Consider the following 22,196-nt stretch of genomic DNA (forward strand, 5'->3'; position numbering starts at 1 on the left):
TTGTGATAGAGAGATGATATAGCACAATGACAAAGAGACTGATCTGGTTCCTGGTTAAAATATTGCCTCTGCCGCTGGGGCCTTAGGCAAACTACTCTCTCAAAGCCTCAGTCCCTGTATTTGCAATATGCCAAAATAATCCTGACTTACCTTACAAGGGTGTTGTAAAAATTAAAATGCATGATGCATGTTTTATAATATCTGTTTGTGATTGTGTAAAATAAAATAAAATAAAATAAAATAAAATAAAATAATGTAGAGTGCTTTGCACACATATAAATGCTAAATATAAGTTCACCATCAGTAGGATATCTTTTATATTTACACTACATTTTCATATCTATCAATATCTTTCAGAAGTGAGGAACACAAAATCTTCCCATCTTTTCCACAAATGGACTAAACAGTTTGTAGTAAAGAATTTTATGGTCTGGATAACTACTAAAAAGCATTTGACACACATATAGAATCATTCATCAAGTCTATTCAATGCATAATAAGGTAGGCAAGGGTGAGCACGCTTTGAACTACAAAATAACATTAAATGTCAAATTCCAGTCACTGAACTGCAAAATACTGAGTGTTCACGGAAGGAGGCATGCTACACATTCTAGCCATCTGGCTCTCTTCCTGCTCACAACCGCAGATAGAGCATGTGGGCTGGATTCAACTAACCCAGCGTGCTTGTGTAAGCCAGCTCAAGGCATCCAATTAGCATAATGGGGTTTTCCCCACACAAACACTCTGTGCCTCCTGAAAATCAGCTGTGGGGAACCTCAAGAACAGCATGCAGGGAACAGCACATGGGGAGGGAGGCAGGAAAAAATGTTCTGCCTGGCAATCAGAAATGCTTGTGCTGTTGAAAGATCAGAAGAGTACATTCCTCCTCACATTTTCTTTCCCAGGCCAGACTTCATGTTAGTGGTTATTACTGTATGCACAATGAAAGGAGCCACAATAAAGTCCACCGTTCCTGGCTGGGTGTCAGAGGAAAAGCAACTGGTAGTGACAACCATGTAAATTATGAACATCTAACAAAGTTATAGCTGCTAGAACACACATCTCTTAAAATATTTAATAAACTTATCCACTGTTCATGTCATTTGAAAGAGCTGCAAGGCATTACACAATTGCAGTCTTTGTGAAAGACTAATGAAACAGTAATTAGTAATCCTACCCAGAATCAGTCATCCAATTATCTGACAGTTGTGTATTACTGTTCTTAGCTTAAATGCATTTTCGACATTTTATTAGAGAACCTCCCTGTTTTGTGGAGTTTGCAAATGTGTTTTTCTTTGTACATTATGAACCTCTTGGTGGCTGCAGGAGGGCAAGGAGTCACCACCAGCTTTGCTTTTGTTCTTTTCCTGTGAATTGGAGCAAACAGCAATCCACAGAAAACCTGACTTGCCATTTGTTCCAGTTCAGCATTAAAGAGTGTTTTTTTCAAGAGGAAAGCAGGACACAGACCTGGAAGTGCAGGCTTGTGGCTAGAACGCTCAGGACAAAAGTAAGTGTGAATGAGCCATCAGATGAAACCACTGATTTTCTGGGGGTACCCATGGGCGTACGCAGCACTGTCACCCTTTTTACTAGAAGAGAAGCACTGGTTAAAAGTGTGGCACTTACTGTAACAACTTCATGTTGAGAAGAAGAAAAGCACTGGATGAAACACACTTATAAATCCTCTCATCAGAGATTCCCACAGTGCATAGGAGCCAACTCCTAGGGGCCACGGGGGCTTTGATTCCCACAATAAAATGTTTGAGGGCGCTAGGCCCCCACAAAGTTGATGGGCATTCCCATTAAAATGATGTGTGTGCACTGCATCATGTGATCAGTTGTGTGAGGTGGGGCTTCCTTGGGCCCCCACAATATTTTATTCAAGTTGGCACCTATGCCACAGTGAGTGGAACAATGTCACAATGCTGCATAGCTAATCAGATGAAGTTAGTTCATGTCATTCAGAGCAAGGGTGTTCCTTTGTAATTACAGTGTAAGATTGCAAAATATATTACTCCTACAGTTAGAACTGGATATGGAACAACTGATTGGTTCAAAATTGGGAAAGGAGTACAACAAGGTTGTATATTGTCTTCCTGCTTATTTAACCTATATGCAGAATTCATCATGCAAAAGGCTGGGCTGGATGAATCCCAAGACGGAATTAAGATTGCCGAAAGAAATCTCAACAACCTCAGATATACAGATGACACAACCTTGATGGCAGAAAGTGAGGAGGAATTAAAGAACCTTTTAATGAAGGTGAAAGAGGAGAGCGAAAAATATGGTCTGAAGCTCAACATCAAAAAAATGAAGATCATGGCCACTGGGCCCATCACCTCCTGGCAAATAGAAGGAGAAGAAATGGAGACAGTGAGAGATTTTACTTTCTTGGGCTCCATGATCACTGCAGATGGTGACAGCAGCCACGAAATTAAAAGACGCCTGCTTCTTGGGAGAAAAGCAATGACAAACCTAGACAGCATCTTAAAAAGCAGAGACATCACCTTGCCAGCAAAGGTCCATATAGTTAAAGCTATGGTTTTCCCAGTAGTGATGTATGGAAGTGAGAGCTGGACCATAAAGAAGGCTGATCGCTGAAGAATTGATGCTTTTGAATTATGGTGCTGGAGGAGACTCTTGAGAGTCCCATGGACTGCAAGAAGATCAAACGCATCCATTCTTAAGGAAATCAGCCCTGAGTCCTCACTGGAAGGACAGATCATGAAGCTGAGGCTCCAATACTTTGGCCACCTCATGAGAAGAGAAGACTTCCTGGAAAAGACCCTGATGTTGGGAAAGATGGAGGGCACAAGGAGAAGGGGACGACAGAGGACGAGATGCTTGGACAGTGTTCTCGAAGCTACCAGCATGTGTTTGACCAAACTGCGGGAGGCAGTGGAAAACAGGAGTGCCTGGCGTGCTCTGGTCCATGGGGTCGCAAAGAGTTGGACACGACTAAACGACTAAACAACAACAAATGAGTAATGCATAACAAATAATGTCACCATTTCAGTAGATCTGTTTGATTCCATTTGTGGGAAGTTATTGTTTTTATTTGTTCCAAATTATTTTAGTGATCTGTGGGCTACGTGTAGTAACTGAATTTAAAAATCACACAAGTAGGAGTACAATAACATAAAATGAAAGCAGATAAACACATAGGTAAAGCAGACTGCTAAAACTGCAGAACCATTACTTCCTACTACCTGCTGACAGCTAGCAACCTACCAATGTCTGAGCAAATAAACATGTTTTCAGTAGCTGTGAAGACACAAAAGAGAAGGTGCCATCTGTGACAGAAAAGTTTCTTTTTGTTGGGCAGGTTGGGTCCCCAAGTGTCTTATTTTTCCTTTTTCCCTGCCAGCAAACAGTTAATGAATGGCAGCTTCTGATTGCCCGGGTTCCAGGAGAGGGAGTTGAAAAGGATAGGATTTGGAAAGACAGTGAGTTAGGTTTTGGGGGTAGGTTGGGATTGAGGTTGGGAGAACAGGTTTGGAGATAGGCAGTGAGATGAGAGAGAGTTGGTTCTGGGTAGAAATATCACTTTGAGGAATATACCACAAGCTAGAGAAAGAAGTCTCTGAGTTTATAGTGTGAAGGACAGTGTGTGGTGTCCTGTAAGAGTAATTAGGCCAGGAATTAACTGGGAGGCTGAGGGTGAGCGAGGAGAAGTAGAAGCTGTGAGAGTACAGTCTGCTTAGGTCTTGTTCCAGTAAGGAGGGGAGAGATTCTTCTATGAAAAGAGAAGACTCCCAAACCAGTTAAGAGAGGTGAAGTATTCCTTGGGTCTGTTACCTGGAGTACCTCAGGAGTATGGTTGTCTAAGGGGTGTGGAACTGACAGGAAGTACCACCTTGTTTAAGAACCAAAGTATTAATCGGCAACAGCTGTGCAACAATTGAGAAAGCACTGAAGTGAAATAACATTACAGTGGTACCTTGGGTTACAGACGCTTCAGGTTACAGACTCTGCTAACCCAGAAATAGTACCTCAGGTTAAGAACTTTGCTTCAGGATGAGAGCAGAAATCGTGCGGTGGCAGCAGCAGGGGGCTCCATTAGCTAAAGTGGTACCTCAGGTTAAGAACAGTTTCAGGTTAAGAACGGACCTCCAGAACAAATTAAGTTCTTAACCTGAGGTACCACTGTATAATCTAAAGTATCCTATGTTTTACCCACTTCTGTCATAAACTTCATTTGTTAAATAAAATCTCTATTGTTTATTTGATCAAATCATGCCTGAGACTCCAAATTATTAAGTTTTCCCTCACACAAGTCCCCCACAAGATAATCTGGGGTAGTTTGTGGGAATTCATGGAATTGGGGTTCTGTGAGGTGGGTGCACTATATTTAAGTGAGGGCGGGCCCAATGGCGCCAGGGGGGAAAGGGCCGTCGCACCGTCACATATTAATTGGTGGCAGCGCCATGATACAAAGTTAACACCCACACAGAAACATGCCCACAGATACAGAACATCCAGTTTAATACAGTATTGAGGTTATTTTATTAAAAGAGGGGAAAATTTCTGCCAGAAAATGGCCAGCAAGAGCCAAGCAAAAGAGACTCGGGAGGACCCAGTGCAGGGAGCTGCTGAATCTGAGGAGAATCCTAATACTGAATTAGAAATGATGAGGCTAAGATTTGAATTGGCCAAAGCTGAAGCAAGGAAAGAAAAACATAAAGTTGAAGCAGAAAGAGAAAAGGCAAAATTAGCAGCTGAACAAGTCAGAATCAAGTTGACATTCAGTTAGCACAGATACAGGCTGAGAGAGCTATGGCAGGGAGAGAGAGAGCAAAGTAGCTCATGGGGGGGGGGGAAGGGAGGCCAAGATAGCCCATGAAAAAGACATGTTTATTTTAAAAATGGAGGAAATTAAACTGAGAGCAGAACTGCCGCAACCATTGTTGGGGGGTGTGTGGAAATTTTACCTCAGCTAATATAAAGAGATTTTCAAAGTATGTCAAAGGTGATGATGTACAGGCATTCCTGTTTAGTTTTGAATGGACCTGTAAAGACTTAAATATCCCTGAGGAAAACTGGATGCTGTGGAATTTTGAGTGAGATATACTCAGATTTAAGAGAAGATGAAACCTCTGATTATCTCACATTTAAAGAAAGAGTGAAAGTGTGCTTTGGTCTGACTGCAGAGCAAAGCCGAAAAGCCTTTCATGACATTAAAAGAAAACCAGGAGAGTCCCTGTCAGGGAAAAAAGTGGGATATAAATAAACATATAACAACATGCCTAGTCACAGAATAGCTGATTCAAAGGCAAGGGTTTTGAATGTTATCCATTTTGTTACTGAAGCTAACAGGATGGTGATGATGATGATTAATTCAATGTTTATACCACCCTTAATCCAAGAATCACAGGGTGGTTTATAATACGAAAACACAAACATACATATTGTGGTAACATACAAAAGGAATACCCCACCACACACAAAGAATTTAGAAGTCCATAGATTATTTAATTAGCCAAAGGCCTGGTACCTAAAGAGATTTAATGAAGGCACCAGGCAAGCCTCCCTGGAGAGAGCATTCCACAAGGAGGAGCCACTGCAGGAAAGGCCTGTTTTCGTGCCGTTGCCCTCTGGATCTCTCACAGCGGAAGCACACAAAGAAAGGTGTCAAGTGATGTGATTCAGGTCAGTTCATATGGGAAGAGGCGGTCCTTGAGGTAAATGAAGGTGTTTGACCACCAAGAAAGGGTTAACCCAGAGCTGTCTTTCCCATAGGGCTTAAGGGTATGTTGCGCCAGGGCTCCGGCCTCTTAGGGGCACCCCCAGCAAGTGGGGGAGCTGCACGGCTTTGCCAGTGGCCTTCCCTTTCCCTGCACACCCACCAGCTGCACCCCGCCAACCATAAGGATGGCGGGTGTGCAGCTTCCCTCCCAAGCCTCTGTGGGGATTCCTCTCCTCCCGCAGAGGCTTGAAAGGGGTGCAACTTCCCTCCCATACCTCTACAGGGATCGCTGTCCTGCAGCAGCATGAGGGAGAGTTGCACCCCCCCTTCCCATGGCTGGCAGTGCACCAGCCAACACTACCCATGGTAATTTGGGGGTGCTGGGCGGGTATTTGCACCCCGGCGCCGCTAAAGACTAAAGGCTAAAGACTAACATCTGCTAAAGATGGCCCTGGGTTAACCACACAACTATTTGAGGCCCAAGGTTGGGACAAATTGTTTATACATTAATTGGCTGTGGAGACACAGGTTTCAGGGTGGCATAGGCTTCCCAAACCTTTTACCATATTTTTTGCACCATAACACTCACTTTTCTCCTCCTAGAAAGTAAGGGGAAATGTCTGTGCGTGTTATGGAGCGAATGCCTATGGGTGGCGGGGGGGATCTGCTGCAGTCGTGAGCAGAGGATCCATGGTTCCCTTTCCTTCCCTCCTCCGTGGCTCGCTTTGAAACAGCAAAGCGGGAGAAGAGCCGCTGAGTGGGGAGGAGAGAGGGACAGAGAGCCTGCTTGCTTTAAAGGAGCAAAGCGGGAGGGGAGAGGAGCCGCTTACACGAGTCCGGAGCTGTTTTTTTCAGCGAGCCGGGGAGGAGGAATAGAAGCAGAGCCTTTAAAGGAGCAAAGCGGGAGAGGAGAGGAGCCTTCTCATCTTATACCCCTCTTTTGCATTATTAACAGCATTCTTCTCCATCCACCTCACACGTGTTCCTTGTCCCTAGAGTGCTTTTCCTTCCCTCCCCACTTAAAACGTGGTTACAAAGCACGGATCCACATGGATCCTCAGGATTTTTGCATTGGGCTACCCCAAACTCACCGTCAGATCACATGTCTGTGGCCACAGCATGAACCACAAAAATCATACATCCACTGTTTCGTTTAGAATATTTTTTTTCCTTGTTTTCCTCCTCTAAAAACTATGTGTGTGTTATGGTCGGGTGCGTGTTATAGAGCGAAAAATATGGTAAATACTTTGAAGCATCTTAGCTCAATCAATTAGCAAAAGTGATTTCTAGAAATGAAATTGTTGCTCATTGTTTTTATCAACTGTAACAAATTGTACTCCAAGTTTTGTTTTGTTTGTATTTGTGTTTACTATTCTACTGTGAAAAACCAATAAAAACATTTTTAAAATACTGGTATGATTTATGTCTAATTTCTGGACTCACACCTCATCTAGACATTTGCTGCACAATCAATTTAGATACAGTGGTACCTTCGGTTACATACGCTTCAGGTTACATACGCTTCTGGTTACAGACTCCGCTAACCCAGAAATAGTATCTTGGGTTAAGAACTTTGCTTCAGGATGAGAACAGAAATCATGCAGCAGCAGCGCAGCAGCAGCAGGAGGCCCCATTAGCTAAAGTGGTGCTTCAGGTTAAGAACAGTTTCAGGTTAAGAACAGACCTCCAGAACTAATTAAGTACTTAACCCGAGGTACCACTGTAATTAGGATTCTGTTCAATATGACAACCCTGAACAATATAAATGCAGAGTACATTTTACTTTGCAACTAATTGTTCTATTACATTTTAAAGGGGGTGGGGAAATCTCGGGTAAGCAAGTTTATTCTATAATGCATGGTTACGCAATAAAATATAAATATGCATATTGTTATAATAAGTAGTACTAGAGGCTGTGCACCAGCTTGTTGTTACTTTTTTACCATCAATTTTGTTATGTGTTTTTCTTCCTTAGATCCTTTTGTTATTTCTAGCCACCTTTAATATTATTTGCGACAGAAAGGAAGAACATAAGTACAGAAAACAATCAATCTAAGACTTTATTAAAAGGCATTAATATCATATATATGTTCTGCCCCTCATATTAAGACTTTATTTGAACTTTTGCATCAGACAAAGTACATCCTTAAACAACTGGTCTGGTGCATCAAGACCCCAGGTAAAATCAAAATGTTGCCAATCAGGAATATTCTTATAGAAAACTAAATGAGGGATTAGGGGGAGCAGCCGTTCAATAGCCTTTTTGGTTACAACAATGTCATTCCCACCACTCCACAGAGCTGTTGGCACAGTAATGTCTTCTATCTTATAAAATGGGGGTGTACTCTGTTGAGAAAAAGAACAGAAAGATGAAAATTAGGTTCACTTTTATTTATTTTCCTCTTTTTAAAGACTTCTTTTGGATCTTCAGATACATTGAATGTCTAACATCTGTCCCTTGAAAATAATTCTTTAACTATCTATTAAGTATCCAACTCCTTACTCTGGAGCAGTAAGAATAGCAAAAGGAATGAGAGCCCTCATGGCTCATGAGGAGGACGTGCTCTTCAGGACAGAGGGAGGGTCTGGTTTGTGTGTAGAAGGTCATAGGTCTCTCAGGTTCTCTAGTAGGGCTTGGAATCAGAGCTGCTGCAAATCAGTACAGTATAGAGAATCATAGAATCATAGAGTTGGAAGAGACCACAAGGGCCATCGAGTCCAACCCCCTGCCAAGCAGGAAACACCATCAGAGCACTCCTGACATATGGTTGTCAAGCCTCTGCTTAAAGACCTCCAAAGAAGGAGACTCCACCACACTCCTTGGCAGCAAATTCCACTGTCGAACAGAGATAGATGGGGCAATAGTCTGACTTGGCATAAGACAGTTTTCTCTGTTGCTACTCATTAAATGCATACACTTGCATAGATAAACCCATAATTACAACCAGTTCTGCGTCTTTTCCAAAGGAATTATGTAAGAATTCAGAAATCACAACACGGTTCTCATTTAATGTTTAACCTGCCGCCAAAATCTCTCATTAGCATCCAAAACACTTACCATGTTGTAGACAGCTTTGTTCTTTGATCCATAATCAAAACACTTAAATTGGTTGGTTTTAGCAACCTAAAAAGATGGAAAACACTTATACACAAATTGAAATTTGGTGCATGTTCAAAATACAAAAGCCTCTTGAAAGATGGAAAACACAATAAAAAAATCAAACTATTGGGATCTTGGTTATCAGAATTCCCACCCATCCACCCTGGCCAATGATTGGACCATAAGCTCTGCTTAAAACAGTGGAACGTAGAAAGTCAGGTAGAAGGTTATTAACATATCTATCATCCTCATTTGTGAGAAAATGTTAAAAAACTGAGCCCGGCCCCTCAAGATTGAGGGAGTTCAGCCCCATTCCCGCATATGTTGGGAGAGAGGAGCTATCCTCACCCCATAGAATTGGTGCCTGTGCCCACAATAATGACCTCTTCTTTTGCCCAGCCTTCACTAATCTTCAGCTGCCAAGACCACTGCAATATGTTTCACCTTCTGCGTAATGTGAGGATTCCCAGCACCAGTGGATGTTAGTGAACTTGGGTGCATGGGGCAGTACCCCACCAACCTCCATCTTCCCTCCTCCACCCACCCCCTGCCTGCCTGTCAGCTTCCTACTTAGTCTCGGTGTTGCCCTTGTAGAACACAGCAGCAAGGAGAATGGGCTCTGCCTTTAACTGCCTGCAGTTCCACTAACTGTTTTCCTGTCTTCACCCCCATCAGTAGATAATACTGAACTCAAAGGAGCAATGGGCAGATTCAGTAAAGGGCAGCTTCGTGTGTTCTTCCCATGAAATCCAAAGAGTTGTTACAGTTCATGTTTGAATATTGAAGTACAGTGGTACCTCGGGTTACAGACGCTTCAGGTTACAGGCTCTGCTAACCCAGAAATAGTACCTCGGGTTAAGGATGAGAACAGAAATCACATGGCGACGGTGCAGCAGCAGCAGGAGGCCCCATCAGCTAAAGTGGTACCTCAGGTTAAGAACAGTTTCAGGTTAAGAATGGATTTCCGGATTGAATTAAGTTCTTAACCCGAGGTACCACTGTAGCTAGAATATAACTTTTGAGTGGTCCAGTAATCTTGAAAACTACACTTTTATAAAATGAAATGGAAACCTTAGAACCAAAACACAAACATAAGAAACTAAACAGGCAAGTCAAAACGTCAGACTTTTGACTCCCATGTTTTCAAATGCTGAGAAGGTATTTGTTAGAACATACCTGACTCCAGTGTATGATAGTTTTTACAGAAGTAAAATCAGGGTAAATTCCAAGATACACATCTGCTTGACTCTGGAAGAATGATAGGAAAGAAAATGCTTTTTTATATTCCCATTCTTGAAGAGGTTTCAAGGAACACATTTATTTACAAAGCAATAGGTCATGGCAATCAAGGTAGTGCAGCATACAGACACTTGCATGTAGCACAAGGAAGCAGCTTTCTGATGAAGAGCTGTCTGGGTACCTAGATGTGTATCCCCCACCCATAGTGAATCCAGCTGACAAAGAGCCATAAGAAGGAAGAACAGGGGCCTTGAAGTTGCCTCTCAACAGTGAGCACCTGGACAGCACATGGAGCAGGCAGAAAGTTCACCTCGTCACAGTCCGCCCCACTATAGGAATTCTTCCTATCTTTGCATCTGGAGTTTAGCATAAGCAATTAAAATAAGCCACTCTGAGACTTCTTTGATATTTGGAGTGTGGTGCATTTCCTCCTCTATGGCGACGAGTAAGTGACCAACTACCTACTAGACGTGAAGTTAATTTTGAAAATAAAATTTAAAAGAAAGATTAGCATTTATTGGAATAGGCCGCTAGGATTTCACCATGGAAGAGAAGTGTAAAGGAACTCAAAATTACGCCAAATACTATATTTTGTTTGATTGATTTTCTTTTGTTGTTTTGTATATGTACACAGCAAGTTCTTTCAAAAAGAAATAAATGATAGAGAATAAAACTACCTACCACATTTAGGTTTTTCTCATTGTGTCCATAAAGTAAGAAAATGCCTTCAAGACAAAGTCTATCAATCCCTGGATAACTGCAGATCTTGGCATTGATGGCTTTTACTTTGTTACTGAAAAGGCAGTATTCTTTTTTGCCCCATATAAGCTGTAAAAAAATAAAATAAAAAATCCGAAGTATTACTAAATAACCGTCCTTTCTTGGAAGTAAACATTAAGGTTCCTGTTAGGAATAGATCTCCTTTATGTTACAGTTATATACCACTTTTCTTCAAGCACGCTCAAGATGATATGCCGGGGCTTTCTAGGCAATTTTGCTTCCAGGTCCTGATGTAGGCCTGGCTCTGGATAGCTGAGGAGAGATTTCTAAGGGGGTGCTCTCCAACCACCTCCCTCCCACACAGCCTCTCAGGTGTTAAGATTGGCAGATGGGGCCTTCTTAATAATTCATAAAAAGTTTGGGAGTGGGTCCTGGAAAAGGGCATTCTCAATAGAGGACAGTAAGATGAATAACAGAGTATTTGGCAGAAGCTGAACGCAAATGGTACCGGTTGTGTCGCATGCAGGTTGGAATGTCAATCATACCTTTCTAGCATCCCTGACTGTGTCAGAGTCTTCATCCTGTCTGGGAGCAGCCACCAAAAAGGAGGAGGGGGAGGGGGAGGGGGAGGCAGGGGGAGTTTGGATTTGATATCCCGCTTTATCACTACCCTAAGAAGTCTCAAAGCAGCTAACAATCTCCTTTCCCTTCCTCCCCCACAACAAACACTCTGTGAGGTGAGTGAGGCTGAGAGACTTCAGAGAAGTGTGACTAGCCCAAGGTCACCCAGCAGCTGCATGTGGAGGAGCGGGGACCCGAACCCAGTTCACCAGATTACGAGTCTACCGCTCTTAACCACTACACCACACTGGCACTTTTTTCTTTCCCTTTTAAAAAATAGATTTTATTGGAATTTATAAAGCGTATGCAAATAAAATTATCAAAAAAGGAAAAGGGAAATAGAGAAAAGAGGAGAAAGATAGAGAAAAGGAGAAAGAAGAAGAAAATATATAGAAATAAAAGGAGAAGAAAGGAAAAAAGATAGGACAATAAAGAACTTCTGATACCTTCTCTATCAGGTATTTGTGAACCTTATTCAACTCATCCAGTGAGAACGCAATGTGTATTTTAACCCTTAATCCAAATATGTCCCCATTGTTTCATCATACATTCCTTAACTTGTTATTCTTGCATTTCAAATTTCAACAGCAATTTGTACATTGAAGACCCACTCACAGTGACCATGACATGTTAATCATCCATACACAACTGTATTTCAAAATAAAAAAATTCCTTCCAGTAGCACCTTAAAGACCAACTAAGTTAGTTCTTGGTATGAGCTTTCGTGTGCATGCACACTTCTTCAGATCTGAAGGTATCTGAAGAAGTGTGCATGCACACGAAAGCTCATACCAAGAACTAACTTAGTTGGTCTTTAAGGTGCTACTGGAAGGAATTTTTTTATTTTGACTATGGCAGACCAACACGGCTACCTATCTGTAACTGTATTTCAAAGTCTGTCAATTTTTTTCTATACTGAAAGTCTTTTTAATATAAGTTAAATCCCTCTTTAAGTTTACAGTCTTCCTGATTCCACTATAAAAATACTTGGTGGCAATAAGACTGTGGACAACAAAAGGTGTTTAAAGAGATTCTCAAGGCAAATCTTTAAAAATGTAGTATAGGCACTGATAACTCTGAAACACTGGCCTGCGAACACTCCAGTTAGAGAACAGCCTTTACTGAAGGTGTCATGGACTTTGAAGAAGCACGAACTCATGGCCGCAAGGAGAAACGAACTAAGAGGAAGGTATGTCTGGCAAACTCTAGCCATCAGCAGCTCCCGCCTGAAAACCTATTTCCTCACTGTGGAAGGACGCAATCACTTAGGGACTCCCTCTTAAGACTGTGCTCTTGGAAGACAATCCTACTGGGCTATGAGTGATCGCCAAAGAAGAATTATTCTTGGTATATTAACCATTTCTCTTTGCCTATAGACACTTTTCTATGAAGTGCTTCTAGTGTTGAGATCCATAATGGTATCTTCACATATGATTTTATATATTCTATATCCTCAATATAGTATGTCTGATAAAATAAAAAAGTCCATGGTGACTCTGACCTTGTCATACCACAAATGTCCATGTGATCCAAATCTTAAGTAAGAAATATTCCCTGGTTGTAATCCATCGGTTGTTTTCAACCCCCCCTAGAGAGGCCCTTTCTTTTTCTATTGCACCATAATTTGTGCCATTTTATCATCCCAAGCCGAGAGTATATCTAATCATGTTTTTGTACAAAGTCCCTTCATATCTTGCCAGTTCCAGTTAGACATCTCTATAGAGATCCGCGCCATAAATCTTCAAATTCTCAAGTTTTTGTACAGTTCCTCTTGCATTCCATTTAGTTAATTAAATCTTTCTTTGTGAGGCTTATCAAGTCATGAAGTAGCAAGTATAGAAAAGAAACAGATGCTCACCTCATGTATACCACAGCAAAACAACGAAAGCCCTTTCCAGATCAAACCTTAGCACTCAGTGACTGGTTTATTTAGCAGGTCCTTTTTGTCTCCTTCTTTCCAGAACACACCTGTTTCAAAGTCTGAATCGAAATATTTTTTAAGGAACAGGAATACTCCCGCTCATGGCTCTGGCAATTGAGAGTTTCCAATTCAAGCAATGTTAAGCACCCAGCGTCCCTGCCCCCGCATTCCATTGTAGCAAGCAGCAGATATCGGACAACCCGCAGGTGAGAAATCCCCCCTGCCCTGGGGGGGGGGTCACCAGGGATAATTGTCCCCATATTATCCTTGATAAATTGCACAAGTGGAGTCTGGTGCCATGGGAAAGCTGCCAAAGGACATGGCGATCGCACCGGAAGTCCGAAGCTCACACTCAACTTTGAGATAAAGAAATGAAATGGATGGCAGGAAGACTAACCCTATAAAGATGCATAAGAAAAAAATATATTAAAATTCTGGGTCTGCACAATGGCAACAACTTGAGTAATACTTACTTTTGTCAATTCTTGAGGAAGGTTTAGAAGTAAAGAAAAGGGTCCTTTCAAGCCTGCCAATGTGTCGGGAGGAGCCAAGCCCATGAAGAGTTTAACCTTTTGAGCAAGTTGTGGCATGCTTGAAAAGGCAATAAAACCTGGAAAAAAGAAATAATTCTAAACATAGCACTTGCAACAAACAAACAAATAAGAGATATTAAAAAACCCTGTGGCTCTCCATGTGTTGCTGGACCTTGAGCCCATCAGCCATGCTTGATGGGGATGATGGGAGCTGCAGTCCAAATATCTGCAAGGTCAAAGGTTTCCCATCTCTCTTCTTTTGAAATGCCTGTCATTCAACAAATTCAGGGCAATTTTCTTTTGGGATGCTGGGTGTCCATCTGCCTAAGTTAGGCACTGGAGTTTTCAAGAGAATGTGTCAGATATCAGGTCTAAGCAGAATCTACTTATTTTATGCCTGCTGATCTTTGCTCCTTCGCACCACAAATGGACATTCTTCATGACTGTGGAACTGATGGCAGCTGTATATGCTGCCCCAATTTGACTACTGAAGTCCTGATCCTGAAAAGACTTTCTCATAGAACATATGTGAGCTCTGCTCTCTCTCCCCCCCCCCCTTTTAAGCTGTGCTTTAACTTTTCCTTTCCTTTCCTTTCCTTTCCTTTCCTTTCCTTTCCTTTTCTTTTCTTTTCTGAACTAGTCTTCCCAATAGTCATGAGACTTAACCACATCCCCAGTAGGTCCCTGATAATGCTGATAATGCAGGAAGGCGAGAAAATAAAAGCCATTTCGTTCTCTTTCTTCTTAACTTACCCAACGTACCTCCCTGGGAATGGCCAATATAATACAAGCTTTTTTGCTTTGTTTTCTGCAGAATAAAGTTTATGGTTGCTGGAATATCATAAATTGCCATTTCATGAAAGCTGAAAGACAAACACAGAATATAGGTGAAATGTTGCCTGTCTGCAATTGCATACAATTATGGACACTAGTGTATAAATTCAAAAGATACAATACATCAGGTGTCAGGTATGATAACCTGTCATCTGGAGGATGACATAGTAAGTTTATTGTCCCATGGAAAGAGTAAGGAAACAGAAAGTAGATACATATTTATTATTTCTTTAAATATTTATATCACCCTTAAACTAGCCCAATAGGTTGTCAGATATGTACATTGTCCACATGTTAAAGGATAATTTTAAAGAATTGTATTAAATTATATGAAATCACACAACTGTGTTAATTTTAAATGATAATTCAGAAGTCCTTTTCTACAGTCTAAGAGGTAGACATCCTGGAATGTCTGGGAAAAAAGGTGTGTCTTCACAATATGTCTGGAGGAACTAACAAGTCAGTACAGTGGTACCTTGCAAGACGAATGCCTCGCAAGACGAAAAACGCGCAAGACAAATGAGTTTTCCGTTTTTTGAGTCATTCCGCAAGACGAATTACCCTATGGGCTTGCTTCGCAAGACGAAACGTCTTGCGAGTTCTTGCAAGTTTGTTTCCTTTTTCTTAAAGCCCCTAAGCTGCTAAGACGTTAATAGCCGCTAAGCCGCTAAGCCGCTAATAGCCGTGCTTCGCAAGATGAAAAAACCGCAAGACGAAGAGACTCGCGGAACGGAGTAATTTCGTCTTGCAAGGCACCACTGTACAAGAGTGGGCCATCTATCAGGTAATCTAAATACCAAATTGTTCAGGGCCTTATATATTAGTAGTATTAGCGTAATATATTCTGACACTGGAGGCAAACCACAAAATTGGACCACTTCCCTCCAGGGAGGAAGCAGTGAGTGAAGATCTACACCCGGGACAAGGTGGCAATAAATGTCCTCATTATGACCAAGTGGAGAATGAAGATCTACATCAGGAACAATGCACGGAATCACACTGATGATGCTTTACATATGGAAGAGGGAAGGGCATTCCACAGTGCAGGGGCAAGAACAGGAAATGCCTGTTTTGGAGTCAGTTGTCTGTGATATTCTGTAGAGTGTGCTGCCATGATCAAAATTTCCCCAGATGGTCTACTCTGAGTGGCTTCCAGCAAAATATAAAAACATAATAAAACATCAATCATTAAAAACTTCCCAATACAGTGCTTCCTTCAGAGGTCTTCTAAATTTTATTAAAGCTTTTTCATGATAAAATAGATGGAACTGATCTAGATAAAAACAAAACCAGTCCCCTCTCAAATGTAGCTCTTGAACCCTTGTCTCACGCAGAAAGTACTGGACCCTCAGGTCTTACCTGGGAGCCTTTCTTTCTTCTCCCAGGTAAATTCACAGGGAAACCAAAATGCTTGTTTATAAATTATTGTGTTACCAATTATTGCATTACCAATTATTGTATTACCAACTTTACTGTACATTTGTGAAATATGGACTATTTATAAACACCATCTCCAGCTCTTCAAAAGATTCCATCAACGGTGTCTCTGAAAAATTGTACACATCACTTAAAAAGACAGGTGAACTAATGTCAGTATTCTGGAAGAAGCAAAGATCACCAGGGTGGAAGCAATGATTCTTCAACATCAACTTCGTTGGACTGGTCATCTTGTTCAGATGCCTGATTATCATCTTGCAAAGCAACTACTCTCGTCCAAACTTAAGAATGGAAAGTGAAATACTGGTGGACAACAAAAGAGGTTTAAAAATGATCTCAAGGCAAATCTAAAAAAATGTAGTATAACCACTGATAGCTGGGAAACACTGGCCTGTGAGTGCTCCAGTTGCAGAAAAGCCTTTATCAAAGGTGTCATGGACTTTGAAGAAGCACGAACTCATGGCAAAAAGGAGAAACAAACTAAGAGGAAGCCACTGTGATCAACTCCCACCCAGAAACCTATGTCCCCACTGTGGAAGGACATGTGGATCCAGAATTATGTTCAAACCATCTTGTCCCAGTAAGCAACCTGGCTGCCAAATTCTGCAGCAGCTGAAGCTTCCAAACCATCTTCAGAGGCAGCCCTATGTATTATGCGTTGAAGTAATCCAACCTATAGGTTCCCAGAGCATAGACAACAGAAGCTAGGCTATGCCTGTCCAGATTGGGGGACAGCTGGGGCACCTGGTGAAAAGCACTCTGTAGCATCATGGCCACCTGACTCTTAAGCAAGGGGTCAAAAGTACCCTAAGCTATGTACCCACTTCCTTCAGAATGGTATAATCACATCAAGGGCAGTCTAGGAAACCACTTTATTGACATCTTAGAGCCCAATAAATTCGGTCTGCATGTAAAATTCAGTCATGAAATTTGTCATGTTGATGTTGACTAAGAAAAGGAACCACAATCCACCATTGGCCATCTTTCCAGGACTGAAGGACCCTAACACAACACAAGGAAAAAAGATATGTTGGTAGCAGTTGTACTTCAGAGACAGCAGTCATTATAATTGTCTCAACTATCCAAGCTACAAGTTGTCTCTTTATACTGTACCTGAAATTCCAAAATTCTTCTTGGTCAATTGACAGAGTCTTGTGTCTTCTAGACCAGCTGGTACCTCTATTATTTATTAGCCAAACATCATAGCCAGCATCTGCTAGAGCAAATCCTAGGCTATTGTTGGGAGGATTTACAATCCAGGTGCTACCTTCACTCAAAACACCATGTACCAGTAAAACAACTGGCCTAGGACCTAGGGGGAAACAAGCAAAAGGGCATTAGATAATATTGTAGACAATCTACCTTTTAGATAATTTCTGTTCACTTCATCAATATTGTGTGTTGTGATGATCTCCTCTAGTCCAGAATAGATACAATTATGTATATGAAAGAGATAATTATGTCTAACTAGGTGATGTGCTATGGCTGTCCCACCTTTGGGCACTATTTAATAATAGTTTGGTATGCAGAATGAGGCAGTTGCTTCAGGTAGCAGAGGATTTTGAGTTGGAAGTTGGAAGAAAGAGCTTCATAATTACCATGTTACATGCCCTATTGTTCCCAACCCTTATAAGGTAAAGGGTAAAGGGACCCCTGACCATTAGGTCCAGTCGTGGTCAACTCTGGGGTTGCAGCGCTCATCTCGCTTTATTGGCCAAGGGAGCCGGCATACAGCTTCCGGGTCATGTGACCAGCATGACTAAGCCGCTTCTGGTGAACCAGAGCAGCGCACGGAAACACCGTTTACCTTCCCACCGGGATGGTACCTATTTATCTACTTGCACTTTGAGGTGATTTTGAACTGCTAGGTTGGCAGGAGCAGGGACCGAGCAACGGGAACTCACCCCATCACGGAGATTCAAACCGCTGACCTTCTGTTTGGCAAGTCCTAGGCTCTGTGGTTTAACCCACAGCGCCACCCGTGTCCCACTTCCCAACCCTTATATCCTAATATAAATGAATGATGTTGTCCCTTGGCTCATCTGAATGGCTTCTGTACATGGAATGGATTGGAGAGGGCTGTTGGCCTTCACATCAAACAGCAAAATGTCTTGAGCACGGCCTGGCTCCACGGCATAAATTAAACATTTAGTCCATGCCACCACGTTGTGATTGGCTCAGAAAGCAACTTCTTCCAGCTCACATTTGCCCAATTGCAAAATGAAGTAGTTCAGTTCATGTTTGGTTCAGAGTTCAATTCAAATTATCCTTGGCATCTTTTCTTAGCTTTCGGAAGGTTACAAGCTGCTGTGCTGACATTTAAAATGTAGGTAAGAAGTTCTAAGATCACATCAAAACACACACAGTGGGATGTGACTTATTGTCTTCAACCACTCTGAACCCAGAAACTATGGTAATTCTGAGCATTTATATGTACACATTTGTTTTCTCTGGGCTATGTGGAATCCTGCCAGTACTTTTCCTTTAAAAAAACAAAACCCTATAAAGCCCAGTTACATTCCAAAATTACCTGTCTTCCCAGAACTGTGCATTCCATAAGGAATTCTGTTTGCTTGCAAGTAGTAGCCATCCTCTGTCAGGATTTCATGCTCTTCATTGGGGTATCCCCAATATTGGATTATTTCATTCTGCAAGAACAAAGAAATTCTCAGCAAATTGAGACCTTTATTCTAAATCTAGATGTGCTACATGGGATTTTAGTAACAATGGTGCTGAGGAGAAGAGAAAAAAATCCTGGATCCTGCCTTCCTCCCCTTCTGGCTGTAATGAACAAAAGCAACCAGAAGGGGCTAGCAATACACCATGTATTAAGCATTAAACAGAACATGTCATTTGGCCTTGGGGTCAGCTAAATCCGTCCATTATAATCCATCAAGCCTCTTTGGGGTAACTAAGGCAGGCCTGGAAATCCTTCTGTGAAAAGCAAATGCTTTGGAATATCAGTCAAAAGAAATTTGTACAAATTATTTTGTCCTAGCAATAGCCTGTTGTTTCCAAATGCATCCGAACAAGCAACTCACAATAGTCATAAATTCTTGCGGATTCAAGTGCCGTTTCCTTAGGAATTCTTCTGACTCTGTTGTCTGTTGGAATAAGAAGACCACTGCCCAAAACAGCCACATCGCTGACCTGTGTAAAACAATATCTGTTGTTTCAAACGCCTTAGCAAAGATGGGAAGTGCCCTGGGCAGGGAGCGCAATTTTAGTTCGGGTGATGCTGTGCAGGGAAGAAATAATGTATCTCTTCTGAAAATATTAGTCACTGAGATGGATAGTTTATGGGGAAATACTGAAAAAAGATCTGTCCCATGAGGAAAAGTCATGACTATCTTGGAAATAAGGCTAAGCAGGCTCAATTCTAACCCACAATGAAACCATACACTGGTGGGAAAGAATAAGCAAGTACGGTATTCCAAAACATATGACATTTGTGTTTGTTATACCTGTTTTTAAATTTGCTTTAAAAAAAATTTTTGGTTTTTTTGCTTTTTAGATGTTTTTTACTGTTTTTTAATGTTTTAAGCATTTTTTAATATTGTATTTTCCTTATGGAGGAAGGGCAGACTACAAATGCAATTCAGAAAGTAAGGTATAAATAATTCTGTACACATTTATGCAATTTGTGATTCCCCCACAGTTCTGTGCCAGCAGATTTTGTGCAAGTAGCCTTAATTTCTACTGGATGATTGGGTTGTACTTTATGATAGTAATGTCTAACTTTGTTAAATGCAAGCTATTAAAATGTAAGACCAAGGTATGTCTCCAGAAAATAAATGAAAAAGATACAGGGAAGAAAAGATTTTTGCTTACCTGTTCCTGTTCAGCAATAGCAACCACATCTCTAATGCACACTGAAGAAGACTTAGTTTGTAATAAACTGAAGAGCTTAAGATCACTTTCATCAGCTACTGTATAATTATGCAAAACATGTCTTTCTGGGTGCATTGTTAATTATGGAACAGATGCAGAGTAAGCAAAACAGTTATGAGAAAAGAATTATCACATACTATCATATGCCTTGTGGCAAGGCAAGGCAGGAAGAAGAAGAAGAAGAAGAAGAAGAAGAAGAAGAAGAAGAAGAAGAAGAAGAGGAAGAAGAAGAAGAAGAAGAAGATTTTTTTAAAAAAAAAATATTTATATCCCGCCCTCCCCAGCCAAAGCCGGGCTCAGAGCGGCTAACAACAATAAAATGATACAACATTCTAAAATCATTTCATTATAGACTTCCGGGTTGGCGCCATCGCCGAATGGCAGACTCCCTCCGAGCTCCGGAGGGAGTCTGCTCGGCAGGGGCTGGGTCCCACCGCGCCGGCGACGCGGGGACCCTTAAAAAACCACGGGCACGGAGCCCGTGGACATGGGGACTCGGCTGGCACCGCTAGCGCCCTCCCGACTCATGAAGGAGCCTTTTTAAAGTCTTTGAATCGGGTGCCGGGGAGTGGCGTGGTGCTTTGAGTCTACCGCTTCCCCTGCCGAGCGCAGCCGCATGACATTCGACGGAGAGCGCTGGCTTCTTCCATTAGAAATTCAGACTATCAACAACAACCCGTGAGTAATTGGGAAACCGGGTACAAAAGGAGAAAAAAAGAAATTTTTTTCGGATTCGGCACGAGCGGGGGTGATCTAAAAAGGAAGTCAGTCCCCCCCTGATTGTAAACATTCTAAAACAAGGACTGGGTAACCAAGATCAAAAGAGAAGTTTATTGCTGATAAAAATCATTAATTCCACGATGGGAAATCACAAGAATTGTGCTGGAGGAGAAGAGTGGAGGGTGAGAGGGAAAATGCAACCCCCCCTGGGAACCGGGGCGATTCGTAGAGCCTGGCGAAGAGAGACGGAGACTTTGACAGCTGTCAAAGTAGCTGTCAAAGTTGGAGAATATAAAGAGGACTTTGTTACAAGGATTTTGCTGGCTAATTCTGTTACAATTTGACATAATATGGATATAAACTGTCGGAAAATAAGGAACAACAATTTGACTTTTGGATTAGAGGATACAAAGTTACTACAATCCCCCTAGAGGGGTTTCGGGACATTACAAGTGGTCGTATGTGGAAAATTACTCTGGGATTCGCACAGGACTTATCTTCTGGGAAAGCTGCAAAACTGAAATACTATTTTGTCTACAGAGGTGTTTACATTAAAAGGAGACAATAGAATTTTCTATTGAAGAAAGGAAGGGACTGGACGTAAGTTTTTGTTCCTGAACAACAAACCTCTGTAGAGATACTAGATCTCGGAATAAGAACGTTTTAGCAGCTGAACAAGACAAGAAACCTGAGAAAGTAAGGAATAAAAAGAACAAAGGACTAACTACGACACGGAAAGAACAATGGGAGGAGCAACAAAGACCAAGGAAATTAAAGACCTCTATTAGACTAGATTTTTGAAGTTAAACATCATTAAAACAAACAAATTAAAAGAAAACCGGCAAGGTGGAATGGGAAAAAATCTGGCCATGGACTTGAGACCTCCAGGCTGACAACACATAGACTGATGGACATGGGGAATTCAAACCGGGGAAGGGAGGGGGGAGTTTTGGAATCCAAAGGCTATGTAACCAACTTTTTGAATCTTCTTATATTTTTTATCTTCTATTTCTTTATATAACTTTTGTATATCATGGTATTTTGATTTGACATGTTTAAAAAAAGGGAATTCGTGGAAGGAAATTGGGGCAGATCTTGGGGAAAAATCTTTTTTCTTTTTCTGTTAAAGATGAGGGGCGATGGTAAGATTGTACAATTTAAATTGGTTAATGGGTTATACATATTAAGTTTTAAACTGGGAGTGAGAGCTTGTGGAACCAAATTAATGAAAGGGGAATATAGTCGGGAGGGGGAGGAGGGAGTCCTAGAAAGAAGGTAATGAAAGTAAGGTTTTAAATATATTTCTATCTTTTCTATCTTTTCTTTTCTGTTATATTTCTATATTATTGGAAACTCTAATAAATATGATTTTTAAAAAAAATAAAATCATTTCATTATAAAATCAGTTCAAAGCATTGAAATGTACATTATACTTCCTTACATATTTTAAAAAATATAACTCACCTGGAGATTTATGCTTATATTAAGTGG

The 22,196-nt window shown here is 41.3% G+C and overlaps 1 protein-coding gene across 1 annotated transcript; it reads right to left on the minus strand.

Annotated features, from left to right (window-relative positions):
• Nucleotides 1-7,578: 7,578 nt before the first annotated feature.
• On the minus strand, nt 7,579-19,955 carry LOC308584733 (putative lysosomal acid lipase/cholesteryl ester hydrolase). Its single transcript, XM_081189741.1, has 10 exons — nt 19,926-19,955; nt 19,136-19,244; nt 18,625-18,742; nt 17,208-17,406; nt 14,577-14,686; nt 13,764-13,900; nt 10,710-10,856; nt 9,966-10,037; nt 8,748-8,813; nt 7,579-8,035 (listed from the first exon to the last, which is right to left on the minus strand). Exons 1-10 carry the CDS (start codon nt 19,952-19,954, stop codon nt 7,802-7,804), a joined length of 1,221 nt encoding a protein of 406 aa, XP_081045867.1. The 5' UTR covers nt 19,955; the 3' UTR covers nt 7,579-7,801.
• Between the last annotated feature and the right edge of the window lie 2,241 nt (nt 19,956-22,196).

Source organism: Podarcis bocagei (genome assembly GCF_964188305.1).
Source record: "Podarcis bocagei genome assembly, chromosome: 4".
Taxonomy (NCBI): Eukaryota; Metazoa; Chordata; class Lepidosauria; order Squamata; family Lacertidae; genus Podarcis; species Podarcis bocagei.